At 42.0% G+C, this 19040-nt stretch overlaps 1 protein-coding gene across 4 annotated transcripts in view; it reads right to left on the bottom strand.

Annotated features, from left to right (window-relative positions):
* The window catches only part of TENM2 (teneurin transmembrane protein 2), an 888605-nt gene that overhangs the window by 445090 nt on the left and 424475 nt on the right, over positions 1-19040 (bottom strand). Inside the window, exon 1 of one of the 4 annotated variants that reach the window (XM_012655760.1) lies at positions 8416-8619. The exons of the other annotated variants lie outside the window; for them this stretch is intronic. Coding sequence (XP_012511214.1) covers positions 8416-8554 — 139 coding nt within the window. The 5' untranslated portion in view covers positions 8555-8619. Of the gene's footprint in view, positions 1-8415; positions 8620-19040 lie in introns of those variants that run through there. 4 annotated transcript variants of the gene reach the window in all.

The raw sequence follows: 19040 nt of genomic DNA, 5'->3' as shown, positions 1-19040 counted from the left end.
GTGGTATATCCCTGGAGATCTCTCTGGAACATTTGCTCAGGTAGCTGAGCAGTTCATCAGCATAGCAATTTGCCCGGTCAGCTCCATCCATCAGAGCAGAGAAGTGTGGCTGGCGGAGGAGAGGCTCAGGGGAGAGCTCCCCGTGGGCAGGTAGGGAAGGCACATTCATCCAGAGATCATAAATATGCATCTTGGCCCTGATCATCTCTGCATGAGGGTGAGAGACTGGAGACGGCAAGAGTCAATCCTCACCGGCCCACCGTCTCCAAGTGCCCCTGTTCCGCCTAAGAACGCGCTCTATTTAGATCTAAAGAGGCAGGCGCATTTGCCACATGCGACTCGATGGTCTGTCTGAAACACAAAGGCAAGAGCGGGAGCTCTCTCTAGCTTCCAGATCACAGAGCTTACAAATCACATTCAATAGAAGTCTCTTTCTTGAGAAGCTACTATCTGCCAGGTGGGATACGACAATGAGTAAGACAGGCTCTCGCTCCTTGGAGAGCTGACAATCTAGTCAATTTAAATTAAATTGCTAAGTTAATTTAAATAGGATATAAGATGCACTATGATGGAAAAAACAGATGGTGCTCTGAGAGCAGGGAAGAGGAACCTTACTTAACTGTGGGTGGCATGGGGAGGGGGGGGTCCCTGAAAATTTCTCAGGAGAAGCAAAATCTGGACTGAGACATAAAGAACAAGAGAGCAGAATGCAGTTTGAAATCAGGATATAAGCAGTAGGAGGAAGACTCCACAGTCCCCCAGATTTACCCCCAACAATATTTTTTTTCTTGTCGCCACAGCTGGAATGTTAAGTTGAGAACTTTTCAGCGTCTCCCTGTCTGCCAGATCCTAGCTAAAGATGCCTATGCCAAGAAGCCAAACTAAAGATACGCGACATAGACTATCAGCAGGAGTGACTTGGAGATTCTGGCTTGTATTGATCGAGACACCTTCCCACGAAGGAAGCCGGGATTAGCAATATGTTGCTTGTCAGTTGCTCATTGGCTTCTTTGCCAGGCAAGGAAGAGAGGGCACAAGTTAAAAAAAAGTAAATAAAAATTAAAAAAGAAAAAAAGAAAAAAGAAAGAAAGAAAAAGAAAAAAAAATGCTCACCGTAAATTAATACTTGTCAAGCTCAATAAGGTGGAGAGCCCGGGGAAGGCTTAATTAAAGTAAACAGACAATTTAAAGTGAGGGGAAGTTCAGCCTACATAGGAGAAAAATTCTAGGTATTAAAACAAATTCATGAACAATTAGAAGCACGCAATGCCATTTATCATTTATTCAAGGCACGGGTGGCAATGAAGTTAGCAAGCTCCCCCCGAATTTAGTGTTAGAACGACTTTGGTGATTAGAGGATGTTGGGCAATTGAAGACAATGTCCTTGTGTCTGTGCAAGATATCTTTTTTTTTCCTGTTCTTTTACTTTCCTATTCCCCGCCCGCCCCACCAGAAACATTATAATAATAATAATACAATCTCCATTCAGCATGCAGGGCCTCAGTAGCTCAGCTGGTTGCTGTGCTTGGGGACATTTGACATTTGCTGATTGCTTGGGAGCTTGAAGCTGCAATTTCAAACTCTCAGCATAAGGAAATCTAAAGCAGAGAACAAAATGACAGACTTGTGAGCAAGGAAAAGCTTGTTGGTAAAAGTTGTGCTTTCTGTGGTCCGCATAGGTAACAAAAAAGAGCGCACCGGACAGGAGGGAACATGTACCCCAAGAAGGACCACTTAAAAGGGCTTTTAAAACGTTCACTCGCTTTGACCATATTTATCTCTAAGCAGTGAGCCTTGCACGGGCTGCCCTCAAAGAGAGAGCCGGAATACACTCTTGCGACTTGGAGTGCTGGTATTTAATAGCGTCTGCCTTAGGGCCACAGTCCTGGTTTCTGGAATTGCTCTGCAGGGAGAAGGCAGGCCAAAGAGAAAGTGTGAACGTGGAATTTATAAGCTGGATAATCAGTGATAATGGAAAAGGAATAAAGGAAGGGGGAAAAAAGGAACCTCTGACAGTTCAATTGGGTTTTGGTAAAGTATTTCTTGCATGGCATCCGTTCTGTAGCGCAAAATACAGAAGCGTTTGGAGGGTAAGATGTAGAGGCCGTATAGTAATTCTTCTGGTAACAACGGTAGGAGGAATTTTGATTGCCTTGCAACTTCTGTATAAACTTAATGAAGCATTTTTAGTTGGATGTTTTTAAAAGTGGGTCAAAGAAAGGGGGAAAACAACCTGCATGCTGATGCTACTTTATAATAGATTGAGTAAGTTGTGGCGGTAAATCTGTAAAAGCCTTTGCCTAAGCACAGAAGTGAACCAGCGCAGCAAAAGCCTTTCTGATAAACGGAGATCAATACCAGGAGAATATCTAAAATTGGCTTTTCATCCCTAACCTCACCCCTGCCCACTGACAACCAGAACACCGCAGATTGGAGCACCCACTTAAATCACCCGGGGTTTCGCACAGGCGAGATAAACGTACAAAGAGGACAGGAAGGCAGGTAACTAACTCTCTGGGAAAATTATTGGCCATCACACACCTTACGTGCTCGTCTTGATCTTTATTGTAATGTCTTCTACCTGATAAGGAAGCTATGAAACTATGCAGATGACAAACAGATGATTAGACATAGATAAGGTCTCCCACACCTGAGAGTTAAATGAAAGTGTTTGGAGGGGTACAGGAGAGGACCTTTTTTCTTCCTGAAGAGGTGGGCATATTCTTAGCTCACTTGCAGAATACCTTTAGAGCTGTGTATGCATGTGTGTGCACATACGTGTTTATGTGTATGTATGCATGAGAAAGAGAGGGAGAGACACAGAGAGAGAAAGAGAGACTGAAAATTAGTCGCTTTGATTCCCGTCCAAAAAGCCATCTGAGAATCCAGAATAACGTGTTCCCCAGGCTAGCCCCAAGTCGGGCAGTGTTTCTGCATCTGCTTCATTCTTTCTAGCTGAGGAACTGGTTCCTACGGCACTCAGGGCTCATTGGTGGAAGCATACTGATGATTCGAAGTTGATGAAACTTTTCCAATCAGCGATATTGCTGGGTGTGGCCCTTCTGGCACGATCTCTATGTTTCCCTCTCTGGCCCAGCAGATACATGACAATAGCTGGATGCATCTACGGTGGGAGGACTAAAGGCAAGGCCACATGAGCTTTGTACAGCTGTTCAGAAGCTTGGGACCTAAGTGAGAAACTCTAGTTGCCTTGGGGGGCCCTTGGATGAAGTCTGATTCTTCCTTCAGGCCAACGGTCCCCAATTCGTGCTCTGCAGAGCCATTTGTGATTTGTGTAAGTGCCACTTGATGGTTTTAATGTGGCGTTTTCAACCTGTTAACAATCAAAAACTAAAACACTGGCCAGTTATAAAGACAAAACTTTCTTTTGCATTGATACTGATGTTTTCACAAAATATGTTTTAGGATGTTTTTTTTCCTAATAGCAGTCCGTATTTCTTAAAGAAGAGAAATGTTGCATTGGGTATTTTTTTGGAGTTAAGGAATTTCTTGGAGCGCACTCTTTGGGACACTTGTTTGTTCTTTCATTCTGAAAAATATTGACAGAGAACCTACCATGGATCAGGCTCCGTTCTGGGTCCATGGGATATATCGATGAACAAGGCAGACCAAGTTTCCTGCCCGGGAGGTGCTTATGTGTTAGCGGGCAGAGGCAAACAGACAATAACATAATCAGTAATTACATAGCACGTTAGAAACTCATAAGTGCCATGAAAAACACAGAAGCAAAAGTTCAGAAACAGAAGCAGGGCAACAGAAATTGACAGCAAAGGGAGTGGCTGGGAGAGAGGGTGATTTTTACTTTTAAACATCATGTTCAGCCTGGGGTTCATTTTTAAAAAAGACTTAGAAGAAGTAAAGCAGAGAGTTTAGCAGGGAGAATGTATTCATTCATCATCTTAGTCATCTATAGGCCTGGACATTTGTGCCACAGAGGGTCACTTGTTGGGCGGGGTGTGGACACTGCAGTGTGGACGGAGCAACAAGAAGGCAGCTTCAGGGTGGGACCTACTCGCTAGGTACCGACACTCATCTATCCCAAGTCTCCTGTCTCCCTAAACTCAAACTGGCTGTCAGCTCCAGGGATAATCATCTCCTGGACCAATAATCAAAATTGTAATAAAAGCAAAAGAGAAAATAAAAAGAGAGGAAACAACATGGGAGAAGCTTGAGCTGTCTGAAATTGGAGGTTAGAGCCCATGTCTAACTCGTAGAGACCACGGAGCACCACGCGTTTCCTCCCATGTTCCCATGCCCTCCGACAGTGTATTAAATTCTTCCCTTGTCTGACACAAAGTAATAACAGAGAGTTGTCACCGTTCGGAACAACACAAGATGGGATGACTTAATTTCTCTTTCTTTCAGAGGCATGCCACAGGCTTCTGTTTAACGAGAGCAGAGGAGAAACTGGACTTAGGTAAGAGAAGTCACAATTTACTGCACCCTCGGGAAGACAAGGAGTAAAGCCTTTGAGGATAAAATGCACCATGTGGAGTTTTAATCAATGAACAGCTGGGTGTTGCACTCTACCTGGGTAAGTCAGTTCAGAACTTGAGCTCCTCTCTCCAAATACCCATAGCTACTGTCCAGGGATAGTAGAGCTTAAGTAAGCCCAAGTAAGACCGTACTCAAGTCTAATCAATTTCACATTTCTGAATATTCATCGAATATGCAAAAGAAAAAAACAAATATCTGAAAAAACAAAATCTTTCTTTTTTTCCCCAAAAACAACACAACATTTTATTTTACACTCAGAAACTAAAGAAATACTGTCTCCAGGTGGGGGCTTGTCAGCTCCTTTGTAAACTAGCCCTTGCATCATTATTGTGTAGCAACATCCAGGCTCATGTCTCTGTAGATTGATTCATGGGGCAACAGATTCCATGGCCGACACCCAGGCCAGCCAGCCAGGAACTGGACACCCAGGCTGCAGTGAGGTCGCTGATTCACATCCCTCCCAGGTGGATGAGAGCTTCCTGGCACATCCAGGCTTGTCCATCATGGTGTTGTCTACGTTCCTGTCCCATCTGTCCTCACATCCCTGTGACTCACATCCCACTCACCCGTGCCTCCCCACCTTCCCATCACTCTTCAGCATTCCTGAAAACTGATGACTTTATCCTCATGAAATTGTATGACAGTGTGCAAGGCTCAGGAAAATCTGCAAATTTTTCCATTTACACAATCAGAGTCCTAATAAATGCTTCCATGTACAGAATGTGAGTCCTAACAAATAGCAAACGATAATAAAAGCTAACATTTATGGAGCACTTACCATGTGCTGGGCACTTACGAACATTTAATATGGAACACTTACATGCACTAAGTTCTTTAAATGAATTTATATCATTTAATCTTCACAACAGCCTTATTGTTATGAAAGAGGATACCGAGACACGGAGAGATTAAGCAACTTGCTAGTTAAGTAACAGCCAGTAAGTGGCAGGACGGGGATATGAACCCAAGACTTTGAGCCTTTCCTTTTAATCGCTGCATGCCATTGCTATGCACTATGAAAAGTATTATATATTATAAAACTATTATGTATTTATGCAAAGTATTAAGCTATCCATAGTAAAAACCACGTGGTGGAAAGATGAGTAGAGTAGGGTTCAGCAGACAGAGAACTAGCTGGGCTGAGGCTTTAGCTCTAGCTGTTATTGTATCAGTCAAGGTCTTAGCATGAAAGCAGCTGACACATGAACTTGGCAATGTGAGGAGAGTTCTATACGGGGACGATTTAAACAGTTGTGGTCAAGGTTTAGGGAAACTAGAAGGGATGGGGCAATGTTCTAAGGTTAGGAAAAGTGGGATTGATCAGAGGAATCCAGAAAGAGAAAACTATGTATGGCAAGGGCTACCTGGGAATGTTTGTGTCTCCGGTACAGGGAAACAGCCACCATGGCACCGTGACAAGGAGGAAGCTGGGAATAAGTACTCCTGCCTCCCTTTCTTCTACCCTCCTATCCCTCCTAAACTTTGATCTCTTCCTATTGGACTAACCCAGTTATCGGCTAGAGGACAGGCACCCACAGATGTAGCCTATAGGATCAGCTTTCAGGGCAGAGAGCAAGATCTGATGGGTTGAGAGGAATGGGAAGGACAGACAGAAAATATGCAGCACAGTCACCATCACGGTGGACTGGAACAAATCTCAACCTCCCTGGGACTCGATTTCTTCATCAGTATAATGAGGCAATCAGACCACATGCAATTTACACTGCCTTCCAATCTTGACATTGTAAGGTTTTATGAATCTACCCTCCACCTATTTCTCAAGAAATTTTCAGAATAACCTCAAAAAATAAAATACAAAAGACAGCCCCAGAATGCAAACCCTGGTGGTATTCTGCATCACTTCTGCACTTGTGTGCTGATGAATCCGTGAAGGCAGACTGTGGCTGAGGAGGAGGGCATTTGCCCATTCCAGAAAGTAACCAAGATGTCATTAAATGCTCTAAGAAGAAGGCTTGAGAATATGAAAACTGTCCCAACAAGGAAATTCATGCTGTTTCTAAAGCAAAAGGAAAGGTACATTAAAAAGTACTGCCATGCATATTTGGCAAACCCAAAAAGACATGCCTCACATGCCTTCATGGGAGTCTGTGTCATGACATTTTAGGCCCCTTCCCTGTGTTTTGTCAAAGAACCAGTGGCCACGTGCCGCTCATCACCGAATATCGATGTTTGGCAACGTGGCCTTGGTTGCGGGAAAGGTGTGGGTAGGAGTGTGGAGAGGTAACTGTGTCCCCTGAGTCATACAGGGCTTATCTGGGTAGCCTTACAATGTGTTCCCAGGTGTTTGATGAGCTGTTCCTGGTTCTCAAGGTTTCTTGTTGGCAGACTCTTGAGAAAGCACCACGCTTGTCTAAGTAGACATAAGACACAATCTCTCGATGAGGACATCTATCCCCCCTAGTTCTGGGGCCACATTCACTGGTTCCTAAAGTCTGAGATAATTAAAGTGTGGTGTTGTGAAGGATGTTGGGATTTCCTCCCCAGCTTCTCATATCCCTTCTACATAAATAAAGGTAAATGAAATTGCACCATTATAGAATCATCTCTTTGTTTCCTCTAGACTCATGAGAGGTAATATTAACCCTTCATTGGATTTATTGATGATTTTCTCCTTAAATGAGAGGAAATCCGTAGCATCTCAGGACTCCTAAACCTAGGGAGATTTAAAGTATGTGCACATGTTTGTGTGGTGGGGTTGAGTGGTAGAAAGGAGAGGTGGAGCATGCCCAGGTTGAACTTGTTCTATATCATAACTGTGCCTAGTGTGGCCTGGAAAGCAAAAAATAAGTGGGCAAAACAGAGGGAAATTCGTGTGTGTGTGTGTGTGTGTGTGTGTGCACATGTGTGTTAATATTAATGTATACACATAGAACAGACAACATGAAAGTAGCACCCTATGTTTGTGTGGTTGAGTCTACACCGCCTACAGTTCACACGCGTAAGAAAGCAAAGGCTTGAGATGTGAAATGGGTTGAAATCTCAACATGTCCACTCACTAACTGTGGGGCCTTGATGAGTCTTCTGCCTTTAGTTTCCTCATTTAAAAAATGGAGCTAATAACAATAGGAATGCCTACCACATGGAGTTGATGTAATAATAAAATGAGATTAATTTAATAATAGAAGTAAAAGCACTTTGCAAAGTATAAGTTGCCCTAAAATGTAAAGGGTTATTATTATCCCATTTAAATTGACAAGACAGCAGCACACTGCTGGAAGGCAAATGGTACACTGAAGATCTGTCAACAAATCTAGCCACCTGCAGCAGAAGATGCCAGGAGTTTCACAAAAATCTGTTTGGCATACTAAATACTAAGGTACAAATAGCAAGACGAATCCACGTTTCGAAGGAAATTCGGTTAATAGAATGGATCATTTCTCCTCTCTTCCTTTTGCCTATTTTTAAAATGTCTTAACACAGAGCTACAATAAAGGGTAAAGCCAACCACACATTTTCATTAGTACAGAGAGAACTACAGCAAATAGGTCTCTGGAGGGGGGAAAAATGTGACAGATGTAGACGGAGTAACTTGAAAGAGTATTTCAGCAATAGATACAGGATGTTTACAGTTAATAAATTCCATTTTATATCTATTTTCACAGAATATTTTTCCGACGTTATACCTGGCAGACAACACGAAGGTAGCAGAGAAAAAAATTCAGATCAACAGCCTGATAGGAATTAGAAATTTTAGTCAGGGAGAAGAATTCCCGACCACTGTAAGATAACTGCGGTGCGAAATCAAACAGTTTCCCTGCCAAGTCCCCAGGTCTCCCTGGGTACCCACGGAAGGGTTAAAGTAAATACTCTAACTACTCTGGCAATTAGGCAAGGTCCCAGTAAAGCCCCATCTGCATGCACGTCCATCATCCTTACCCAGAGACTCCATCGCAACCTTCCCATGGAAAGAACTCCCAGGCTGAGGTGAGGCGCTGCGGAGCCTCCATGAGAGGCGGTCTGGCTTGCTCTCAACGGTGCCAGCAATGCTAATGATCAGGAGAGGTTGGCTCACCATCGGCAGGAGCTGAGACTGGGATGCCCGGCCTTTTGTGCTCCCCTCTAACTACAGAAAATCACCAGCAGTCCCAGTCTGGCACAGCTGAGGCCTTCTCCAGCTGGGAAGGGAAAACATAATAGGCAATATCTGCTCTCCCCCTCCTTCCTCTCTGCTCCCTTCCCTGTAGACAGTCTCAGCATGAGGTTCCTGAGGAATTAGTTGCGGGAGGACGCCTCCCCCGCTGACAGCCAAATGCCAACCGCAAGTCCTGCCCATGTAATGTGTCTGACATTTCTGCATCTCTCCGGGTTAACATTGTTTGACACAGACTTTTTTGGAAATATCTCTTAAAAAGGTTTATGCATGTGTGTGTGTGTGTGCGTGTGTGTATGTGTGCTCACGTATGCATACACAATTTCTATTGTTTCACAGCGTCATTGTGTATGTTTAATTCTTTTAAAAAAATTATTTTCTTAGTTGCTGACACGTCTCTGCATTGGCATTTCCACTTAGCAGAAGTAATTGGTTTCAGAAGGCTGAAAACCTTTATTTGAAACCATGTGCACATTCTTGTTGATGGATGCCATAGAACGTTCAAATATCATCTTCCCTCAAGTAAAACAAGCCTTAAAATCCAGAAGGACGAAATGTGATTGACGGCATGGCATACTTACATTTTAACTACCTGTTGTCGAATTATTTTAAAGCATCCGTATATGAAATCAGATCAGTTCTCCTTCCTGGTCAGTTACCTTAGATAGATCTTAGCAAGTTTGAAAGGGGTTCTTTCTCCCTTCCTGTACTGGAAAGTACTTTCCATTCTTTATTGTGTTTCCTAATGTGCAAAGGACCAATAAAATGGAAACCTCTCTCAAACATTCACACAAGGTGCAGTCTCCGATGGAGAAGAGGAGAAACAGCTATTCATCATGTCTGGGAGGAAAGTCTAGTTGTAGCCTTTATTCTCAAGAAGTAAGGCTTTGGGATGTTTCTGTGATTTATTTTTAAAGGAATGCTATAGCATAGCTGCTGAACATGGTAGACAAAGAAAATTCTACCAAGAAACAATGAACCCCAACAACAGATGATATAGAGAAGGCAACTGGATGAGCATGCACGGCTACAGCAGAACGACTGGGCACAAAGACTCAATTCTTGGACGCTGGGTGTACCTACAGAAAGGCACCTGCACGTGTAGTGTGTATGTAAAGCATCACAGAATACACCACTATTGGTGATCTCTTTAAAGGCCACCCAGGAAACTCAGGGCAGAAATATTATCCACAACATCTCTACATCGTGCCCACCTAGAGACAACATGGCAGCACGTTTAAACCTGCAGACTCTATAATAGGATGGCATGTATTCAAACCCCAGCTTTGTCATCTACTAACTGTGTGATTTCAGGCAAGTGGCTTAACCATACTGTGCCTCAGTTTCTTCATCTGTAGTATGGAAATATTAACAGACATTACATTAATGGGTCATTATGTGGATTGAGTTAATACATGTAAAAACATTAGTCATTGCTTTTCACATCAATATTATTAATATCCCATCTCTTCCTGATTACTCCCTACAGAAGGGGAACAAGTCTATTCTTGGTTACGTGCTATTGTCAGAAATTTCTTCTCTGCACCGAGTCCAAATTAAGCTCCCTGCAATGTCAATTGATTTACTCCACGTCTATTAGGAGATACAGAGCCAGGATAAGTCTCATATTTCTTCCCCTGACAGTTCTTCACAATATCTGAGACAGCTGTGGTGTATCCCTAAGTCTGCTTCAGACCCAGCCTTCCCTGTTTTTAGCAACTTTTCTGTATATGGCAATTTTCCCAGATTTTTCTTCATCCTTATCACCTTCCTTTGGATGTATTCAGATCTGTCAACATCCTTAAATTGCAGGGTCTCAAATGGAACAGAATCACATGGGTGTGGTCTAAGAATGCAAACTATGGGAGACTATTATCTTTCTTGATTCATAGATGCCATTTCTTCAATTGTAGAAACTATTGGGTATAGTCGAAATTTATATTCAAATAGCTACCCATCCCCTTGGCCCAAAATGCGTTTCTCAGATACTTAGAGGAATAAAGGAGTTCTATCTTTTTTTCCCTTGCATCAGTATGAAGGACACGGTCCTCTCTTGTGTATAGACCCATATAACTAAATACTTACAATACTAGGCTAAACCATCTGAAAAATCAGTTCACAGCTCTCCTGGATGGAAAGCTATATCTGGAACTAAGTTTGCAAAACACCTGGGTGATCAGTCAGCCTGACCACCTTACTCTTCCAGAGAAACTCAGAGACCTTAAGTAACTTACCCGAGCTCACATACAGGTGGTACCCAAAGTTCAACCAATGACATCATGGGCTAGAATGTTCTCAATGTCTCCCACCATGGCCAACAGGACATTTTTCTTGCTCATAATCTCAGTATAACCCAATCTAATTCTCTTTTCAAAAGAGAATCAACAGTAGAGCTTGGTAGGTTTTATATCACAGCAAACCAGTGCACTGGACTGGCCACCCTCACTTGAAACAGAGCCGTATGGAGGTACCATCAGTGGCATATGATAAATAGAGTGCCCACATAGGAGTTTCAAGAAGGGGCTTCAACAGTTGTAGGAGAACTTTGTGTAAGTCTTTCTAAAAGCAATTAATTCTAGATTTCTTAGGATAAAGGCATCATACCCATCTTCATTTGTACAGCCATTTGTGTGTGTCTGTGTCTGTAAAGTGTATAGGGCAATAGTATGTCGTTTGGAGAAGAGACTTTTCTCTAAGCCCTTCCTAGCCATACTCACTGACAGATGACCTGGAACAGAAATGGGAGAAATCCCTTACTCCACTCTAAAAGGAAGTTTAAAAACAAAACAGAAAACCTGCTTTCTATTTGCCTGACAAAGATAATATGAACCTGAGTATAAAATGTGTGTGTACGTGTAGCGTTTAAAAAAAAACAGTGGAAAAGCTACTTTTAAAGCAATTTCTTAATCTGGGAGCAGTTGTATCTAAAACTGAAATAACAACAAACAAGCCAAAAAAAAAAAAAAAAAGCCTCAGGCCACTTAATTCATTGGATCCTGCTTGACAGGTAAGAAGATATTTCTCTTATTTTCTCTAACAGTGACCTCTTTCTTTCTCACTTTACCTTGCTTAATTCTCAGGGCACTATCACATATGACGCTTAATAATTCTGTGCACATATGTCCACTCCCTTACTAGTTGTAAACGCCTGAAAGACAAGGATGAATTATCACGCTATTCTTTGCCATCATGCCTTCTACAGTGTGACAACCTCCTATCAGTTCTCTCGACATCACTCCTCTCTTCTCGCTAATCCCTTATCCACTTGGCAGGCGAGAGGATCTTTTAAAAACAAATCTGGTCATTACACCCTCCTCTTAAAAATCTTTCACTGGCTTCCTGTTTTGCTAAGGTAGAGTCCATAGAATCCATGCCCCTTTAAGACGAACCATGAAACCTTGTCAGTTCTGGTCCTTGCCTACTTACCATCTAATCCCTCCTCTCCTCTGCTCCATCTCTCTGCCCCAGCAACCTTGATCTTTCTGTGCCCAGAACACACCATTTTCCTCCCAGTTCACCTACCTTCCTCTCCCTCTCTGCTCAACCCCTTCTTTTATCTCTCATGAATCAGCTTCTTCCTTTAGGAAAATCTTTCCTGATATATTCAAGTCAGGTCTCCTTGATGTCACCTGCTTTGGCCCTATCCTATAAATTTTCTTCAAGACCTTCCCAGAGAATATTTCCTGATACACTGGTAGAATATGATGTAACCACACCAGAAAAATGCTAATTTCTAAGTTCTCAGAAACCTTCTGAAGAGCCATGCCACTGAAGAAGGATTTCTATTCCCCTCCTAGAAATAAAATCTCAGTCCAGATGTATTTCTGGAGGTTTTGAGGTGGGGGGAGAAGCTACCCCAATGCTGAATCAGCCACCCACATCATTTTTATTAAAAAAAAAAAAATGCCCCAGGCTGGAATATGAACTTTAATGGCAGACTGGTTTCTTTGGTTAATGAGTTTAATATTCAGAAGGACTCCCAGAGGTCTAGAGAGAGGATCAAAGTGTAGGTGTATTACTGTTGTGTGTTTTGGGAGTCCTGTTGGCCAACCTTGATTAACCGCCTCTGTGGTATACAAATCACCCCAGCAGAAGATGTCAGGTCACCATGAATGCACCACGCCTAGACTCATGCCCTTAACGACCCAGCTCACAACTTCAGAAAGAAGAGGACCATTGCATTAATGACAAGGCTAATACCCTTGTCAAGATCTACTCAGAACATCAGGAATCAGTGAGAGAGATGTGGACTCCGACAACCAGATTCGTGGAGCACTTATGTGGACAGCAGCTGCCACACACAGGGTGTAGATGTCCTGGAGGAGGGCAGGGCAGGGGAAGGGTGGTGGAGAAATGATGCTCCCTGAGCACCTACTCCGTGCCAGTTCCTCTGCTGTGGGCTTCACACCCAGATTGTCATTTCATCCCATTTGTCGTTGGCTTATTTGTTCTTTTGTCAGAGTCCTCGAGGTAGGCTGTTAACATTCCCTCTAGATAATGAGCCAATTCTGCAATTCAACCCCTTAGGCCTTCTTTCCTTAAGAAAAGATTATCTTCATTACTTTTGACAGGGTCTAATATGCTTGGTCAGAACCAAGGGAGATGGTTATTATTATTCTTATTATTACCAGAGTGGGCAATGTAGCTAGAGATCAGACCTGCTCCAGATCTCAAGTTCCTCCCCAGTTCTCCTCCCTCAGAAAAAGGGGGATCTCCTTATTGATATAATATACATAGTTTAAGAGATTTGGGATGAAAAGCAAAGATACGCATTAAAAAATGTAGATTTCAAATGCCAAGGCATAGTCCCTGACTGAACTGTGCCCCCATTCCTCCCATGCTGACCTCACAGATGTGGGTCTCAGGACTCAGTATTGAATTTGCAAAACTGCTCAGCCTATCATAAATCTCTCTCTCCTCCTCTTGAACTTTTATTCCCTTATGTTCATGTTATTATAGATATCTGAACATCCTTTTTCTTTCTTAACCTACTAAAGTATAAGTCTTTTAAAGGCAGACATCATGTCTAATTTATCCTCTGTTCTAAATAATAATGTCTTTATTCTAAATGACATATTTTTTCACTTTTGCTTCAGTTTTTCTACTGTTATGGTAAGAGTAATAATTATTGCAACAGATATGTAATAAAATCAGTATTGCCTAATTAATGTTTTTAAAAATGAAAGTACATATGCAAAAATATTAATTGTTCTTGTTTTAATGGAAAACCAGCAGCTTTAACAGAAATATTTTGCACATTGATACATTTAGTATGGGTCAGTGAAACGTAGCAGAATTATAAAAGCTTCTTAATTCATACCATGAAATAATTTAACCAAAGTGTGGGCTGGGGGCAATTCATATACTTTTCTTACCAATGGAGAGAAATAAAGAAAAATATGAGATTGAAAGATGGGAAAAATTTCTGTTAATGACTACAGGTGACTGGGATGAAAATGGACAACTAGTTCTTCAGTCGGACGTGGAACAGGATAGTACATTGTCAAAAAAAAATTTGATAGGATGTGGAGAGTATGAAAGGTAAAACTAGACTTTTATCCTAGAGATCTTTCAGGAAAAATGAGCAGACAACCAAAGGTTTCTGACAACTGGAAAGTCACAAGAATTAACCAGGGAAACTTCATGAGAAACCGTGCAAAGAATTGAGAAAATACAGAGAGAAGGAGCTGAAATACAATAAAATCCAGGGTGCCATTTAAACCAATAAAAAATAGAGATAAGGACAGGAAGATACATAATACATTTACTTATTCAAAGAAACTTTAGAACAAAGATTACCTGTTGTTTTCTAATTCATGAAATAATTAGGGAAAAAAAGTCATAGATACTGTTGACATTGAAGATCGACTCTATGGCAAGTACCAAAAAAGCAAATTCAGTCCTTAGTCCCTTCAAATGAAAGGGATGGCATCTTTTCATTCCCCACAAAGGGAAGACATCCTCATGTCCCTGTGATCAACTACATCAGAAAAAGCTCAATCAATGTTACTGAAATTTGGCAAAAGTATTCACATTTCAGCTGAGTATAAGCTTGAGGTATTACAGCCCAGAGGCATATCTTTAAGAAAGTTATAGGGGAACATAAATAGATTCTTAGAATAGAAATGGCTTTTTCAGCATAGGTTAATGGAAGATATGTTATCACAAACTTGGGCAGGGAAAATGGAGAATTGATATATGAGGTTACCCAGCCTTGATAGAGAAATTGCCAATCTTTATGGAAGATTTGCAGAATATTTTAAAAAGACACAGAAGGAAGGGCTTTCCATTTATAAATGTATCTATTTCTCTCCATCTATCCTGCCAGCCCCCTCACTCTAAGTCCCGGTTATGTATCACTTGCCTCTGGGAATTCTTCCTCCACACATTGGCTTAAGAGGTTCTGATTTTATTTTTGTTTGGCTTTAGTTTTTTTGTTGTTGTTGTTTGTTTTGTTTTAATGCAAAGCTGAGCATCAGCCCCTCACCTTCTGCCCCTGACACATGTGTAAATGCAAATGTCCCCTTGACAAATTCTGTTTCTTCATAGCACTTCTCACAATTTCAATGATTTATCTCTTCATCTAATACGCATCTTCTCCATGAAACCGTAAGCTCCAGGAGGGCAGGGAACTCCATTTTGCTCCCTGCTAAGCCTTGCATTGTACCCGGAGCTAGGTGTTTAATAAAGATTTGTGGGGTGTATGAATGAAAAAATAGGTATAAACCTCCAAGGAAATTTTACATATATACAAACACACACACACACACAGACATATAAACACACGTATAAATACATACATGGGAAACTGAAGATTATCCAAATACTACCTGAGAAACACGAAGAAATAAACTGCCTTAAATAACATGAACATTTCCTGAATTTTTCCACAGAAGATCTGAATAGCTCACCAGTTGTGTAGAGGCCAGTTCTCTCCCTCTCTCTGTTACTGATTTAGCTCCACAGAGACCACGTAACTCAGGAGAGACATAGGCAAGTGTCAGGTGAGTTTGAGGGGTCTGGTTTCAGCAGAGGTCCTTAAATAATCAAAGCTCTCATTACACATGTAGTTGGTGCCACGTAAGGCAGACACATGTGTATGAGCCTTGTCTTCCCATCATACTGCCCTCTGGGGCCATGGCTGTTGGCCATTCCCCTGTGTTTACTCACAGCGTTCACCTTGGTGCTGAGCATAAAGTGCATAATGATACGTTTGTACTGGTCTGTGTATCAACGTTAAAACTGGGTTTGAAGTGACCATTGGGGCTGCTGTAATTTTGTAGAGACTATTTGTACCTAGGGCAGATTTGTAAACCTCCAATCCACATAAAGCGGCCACCCTGGGGACTTTTGAGATGGCCGAAGTGTGGACAATGGGGCTTGCTTTGGAAGCTCCGTGGAAATGCCTGCTTTTTTGTTAGGGAGTTATAGAGGCTGGCTGGCACAATGTAAAGAGCATGGGCTTGAATTTTGGCCCCAGAAACATTTCTTCAAGTGAATTGCTTCTTCATAAGCCTGGGTTTCCTGATTGAATTTCCTACTTCAGCCGTTGTTGCGAAGGCTAGAAATAATGCATTGAAAGTCATTAGCATAGTTCGGGGCATAGGAGTATCTCAGAAGTAGCAGTTGAGAGGTTTGTTAGAAAACATGTTCATACAAAGAGATGTATGTGAATGTTCATGGCAGTGTAGGAGCTCCAACTGGAAGCAACCCAAACGTCCATCTGGTGGATGGATACAGAAATGTGTGTACGCATGTCAGTGGGATACTGTTCAACAGAAAGGAATGGACTACTGATATGTGCTACAACATAGATGAACCTGAAAAACATGCTACATATTATATACATAACTCCATGGATAAGCAATGCCCAGAAAAGATACATTAAGAGAGGCAAAAAGTAGATCAGTGGTAGCCTAAGGCTGGGGGTGGGAGCAGAGATTCACCGCAAGTGGCCAGTAGGGAATTTGGGGATGACGGAAATATTCTAAAAGTGGAGGATGTTGATGGCTGCACAGCTCTTTAAATTTGCTAAAAATCATAGCATTGTACACTTACAATGGGTGGATTTTATGGTGTGTGAATTGTACATCAACCAAGCTGTTTTTGTAAAAAGTCTACTAGAAAGCTGAGGGAAATGTTGGCAGTAAGAGATCCCCCTACATTTCATACTGGGAGAAGTGTCTGATGGCCCAAGACGGAGCTCTACACCAAGGGACTGGTTCTCCAGGCAGAGGAATGGCAGAGCCAGCATTCTCTAAGGCTCTTAGGCAATAACGTGCTGCCTTCACAGAGCTGGCAAGAAGCCAGAATTATCTGGGCTGACTCTTGCAGCCAGTGCCCAGAGAACTACTGGCCCAGTGGATGCTGCCTCCTTTGGGGGTAGCCACCTGGATTATCTTAAAATGAGAAATTTTGATATTTCACATTCCCACTTTTTGGCCTCACTTTCTAATTCCATCTCATTGTAATTATTAACCAACAGTCAGCCAGCTGATTTGAGAAGAAATTCTACGACTTTCTGTTCTGATGAGAATCTATACAGGGGTTGTTGGTTGTTTCCTGCCTAGAAAGTTTATTCAAAGGGAGACAGGATATGTTGACACTTGGTGCTCAGTGTCACACGGAGACAAAAAGGTACCTGGAAGACCATCAGTCAGCCACAAACATAGAAGTTCCAATAAAAGGAGAATAATTGACATATTAAAATCTATAGGTCCTAGGAGGATACTAAACCCATCACATTTTTTTTAAAGAGAGAGAGAGAGAGAGAAAGCACAGTGCCCACAATACATCAATTAAAACCTGCCACTTGCCCGAAGCTGCCAGCTGCAGAGCGGCGGCCAGAAGTCCCCCTTCTCCGAGGGCGTCTTGGAAATGAGCACCCGGGGCAGCCAGAGCTATTAATAGGTGGGAGGAATGATATAAAATGTCACAATGCACCTTTCCAAATAAAAACGTGTCCAGACTTCTCCAGGAGGGAAGCAAGAGAGGAAAATGGCCCAAAGTACTTAAAAAATTATTGCATTTTCCTTTCTCTGAACTCCTACTATATATTATAAGGGAGAGCTTGTCACTTCCAAGGTGTCTGGCCTCTCTCACTGCAGTCCTGGGGAGTCGTATAATTCACTCATGGCTAGGAGGGTCTTCTGGCTTCATTCTTCTCACAACAGGGGCCAGAGAGGCATTGTTCCTGTTCCAACAAGGAGAGTATGTGGGTAGAAGGTGTTGACTGTCACCAAGGTACAGCAGGGAGGAAGGATGGGGATCTCCTGACACTTTTTCTTCACCTGCCTGGTGCCTAGTCCGGATAGGGCGGAGGAACTTGGGATCCTGAATTCATGAGAGCCTAGCAAGTAGAGTCAGAATCCCCAAATGCGCTTCTATGTAGCTTTTAGAATCTTCGCCATGAATTTGTTTTTAACATGATGATTTCATAATAAGGCTGAATAAACAGATTCCATCTCTGGAGAAAATAATTTTCAGTCCCTGCTGGTTTCTGGAATTTAACCTTGAAATTCCAAAACTGGGTGAGCATAAGTCAGTCACTTAATTGCCTTAGACATCAGTTCCGCCAATTATAAAATAAGAGACTCCAGCATAATGATTATTCAAGTTCACTTCTAGTTTTAAAATTCCTGAATTGTATCAATGAGGTAAGAATTTCGCCCCTGGATCGGACTCAAGAATGCTCTCAACGAGGAGTAAGGTCAGTAGTCATCGCTTCAGTAGGGGCTGATTAAAAGATCTACTTTTTCTTTCTTCTTCTTTTTAATAGCAATGGTTTCTCTATTTCCCTCCAACCAAACTATCAAGCTTATAGTTGCCATAATTTAACTTTATTACTCTTTTGTCTTGTCAATAAGAACATAATAGTGTCCTTAAAGAAAATGACGGCTTTTTTCTTTCTCTTTGAGGTTTATTTCAAACAATTTTCTTTCTTCCTAATGAGGCCAAGCCGTGTTTGCCGTTGCATATTGTGTTCTCTTAATGGGAAGGTTTTCAAACACAGGGAAGAAAAAAAACAAAACTCATTTATTTATTTATTTGCTAGACCTTTTTGTCAGTTTGAATAGTTACCTTAAACATCCTTTAAGAATAGTTACCTTCAATGTCATTTAAGAATCACAGTCTCTTTGCAACGCGGTGCATTGTGAGGACAACGCCTCTTTGTCTTTCTGCAAACAAGGTCTTCTCGCCCAGTCATTTGGTGTGCCCACGTCGCCCCTCCTTCTGCAGCCCTCAGTCCCCATGTTTTCCTCTGCAAACAGTAGGGGCCGAGCAGCTTTAAAGCTTTTTGATCAGGTTTCACGCGGGGAGACATTATGCATTAACTGGCATATTGGAACTACCACTGAGGCACTATTAGTCCACGACTATTGGACTTTTAAACTCTAGCCTCAGCTATTTC

This window comes from Propithecus coquereli, unplaced genomic scaffold (genome assembly GCF_000956105.1).
Source record: "Propithecus coquereli isolate 6110/MARCELLA unplaced genomic scaffold, Pcoq_1.0 Scaffold483, whole genome shotgun sequence".
NCBI lineage: Eukaryota > Metazoa > Chordata > Mammalia > Primates > Indriidae > Propithecus > Propithecus coquereli.
This window is presented reverse-complemented; position numbering and strand designations above follow the sequence as displayed.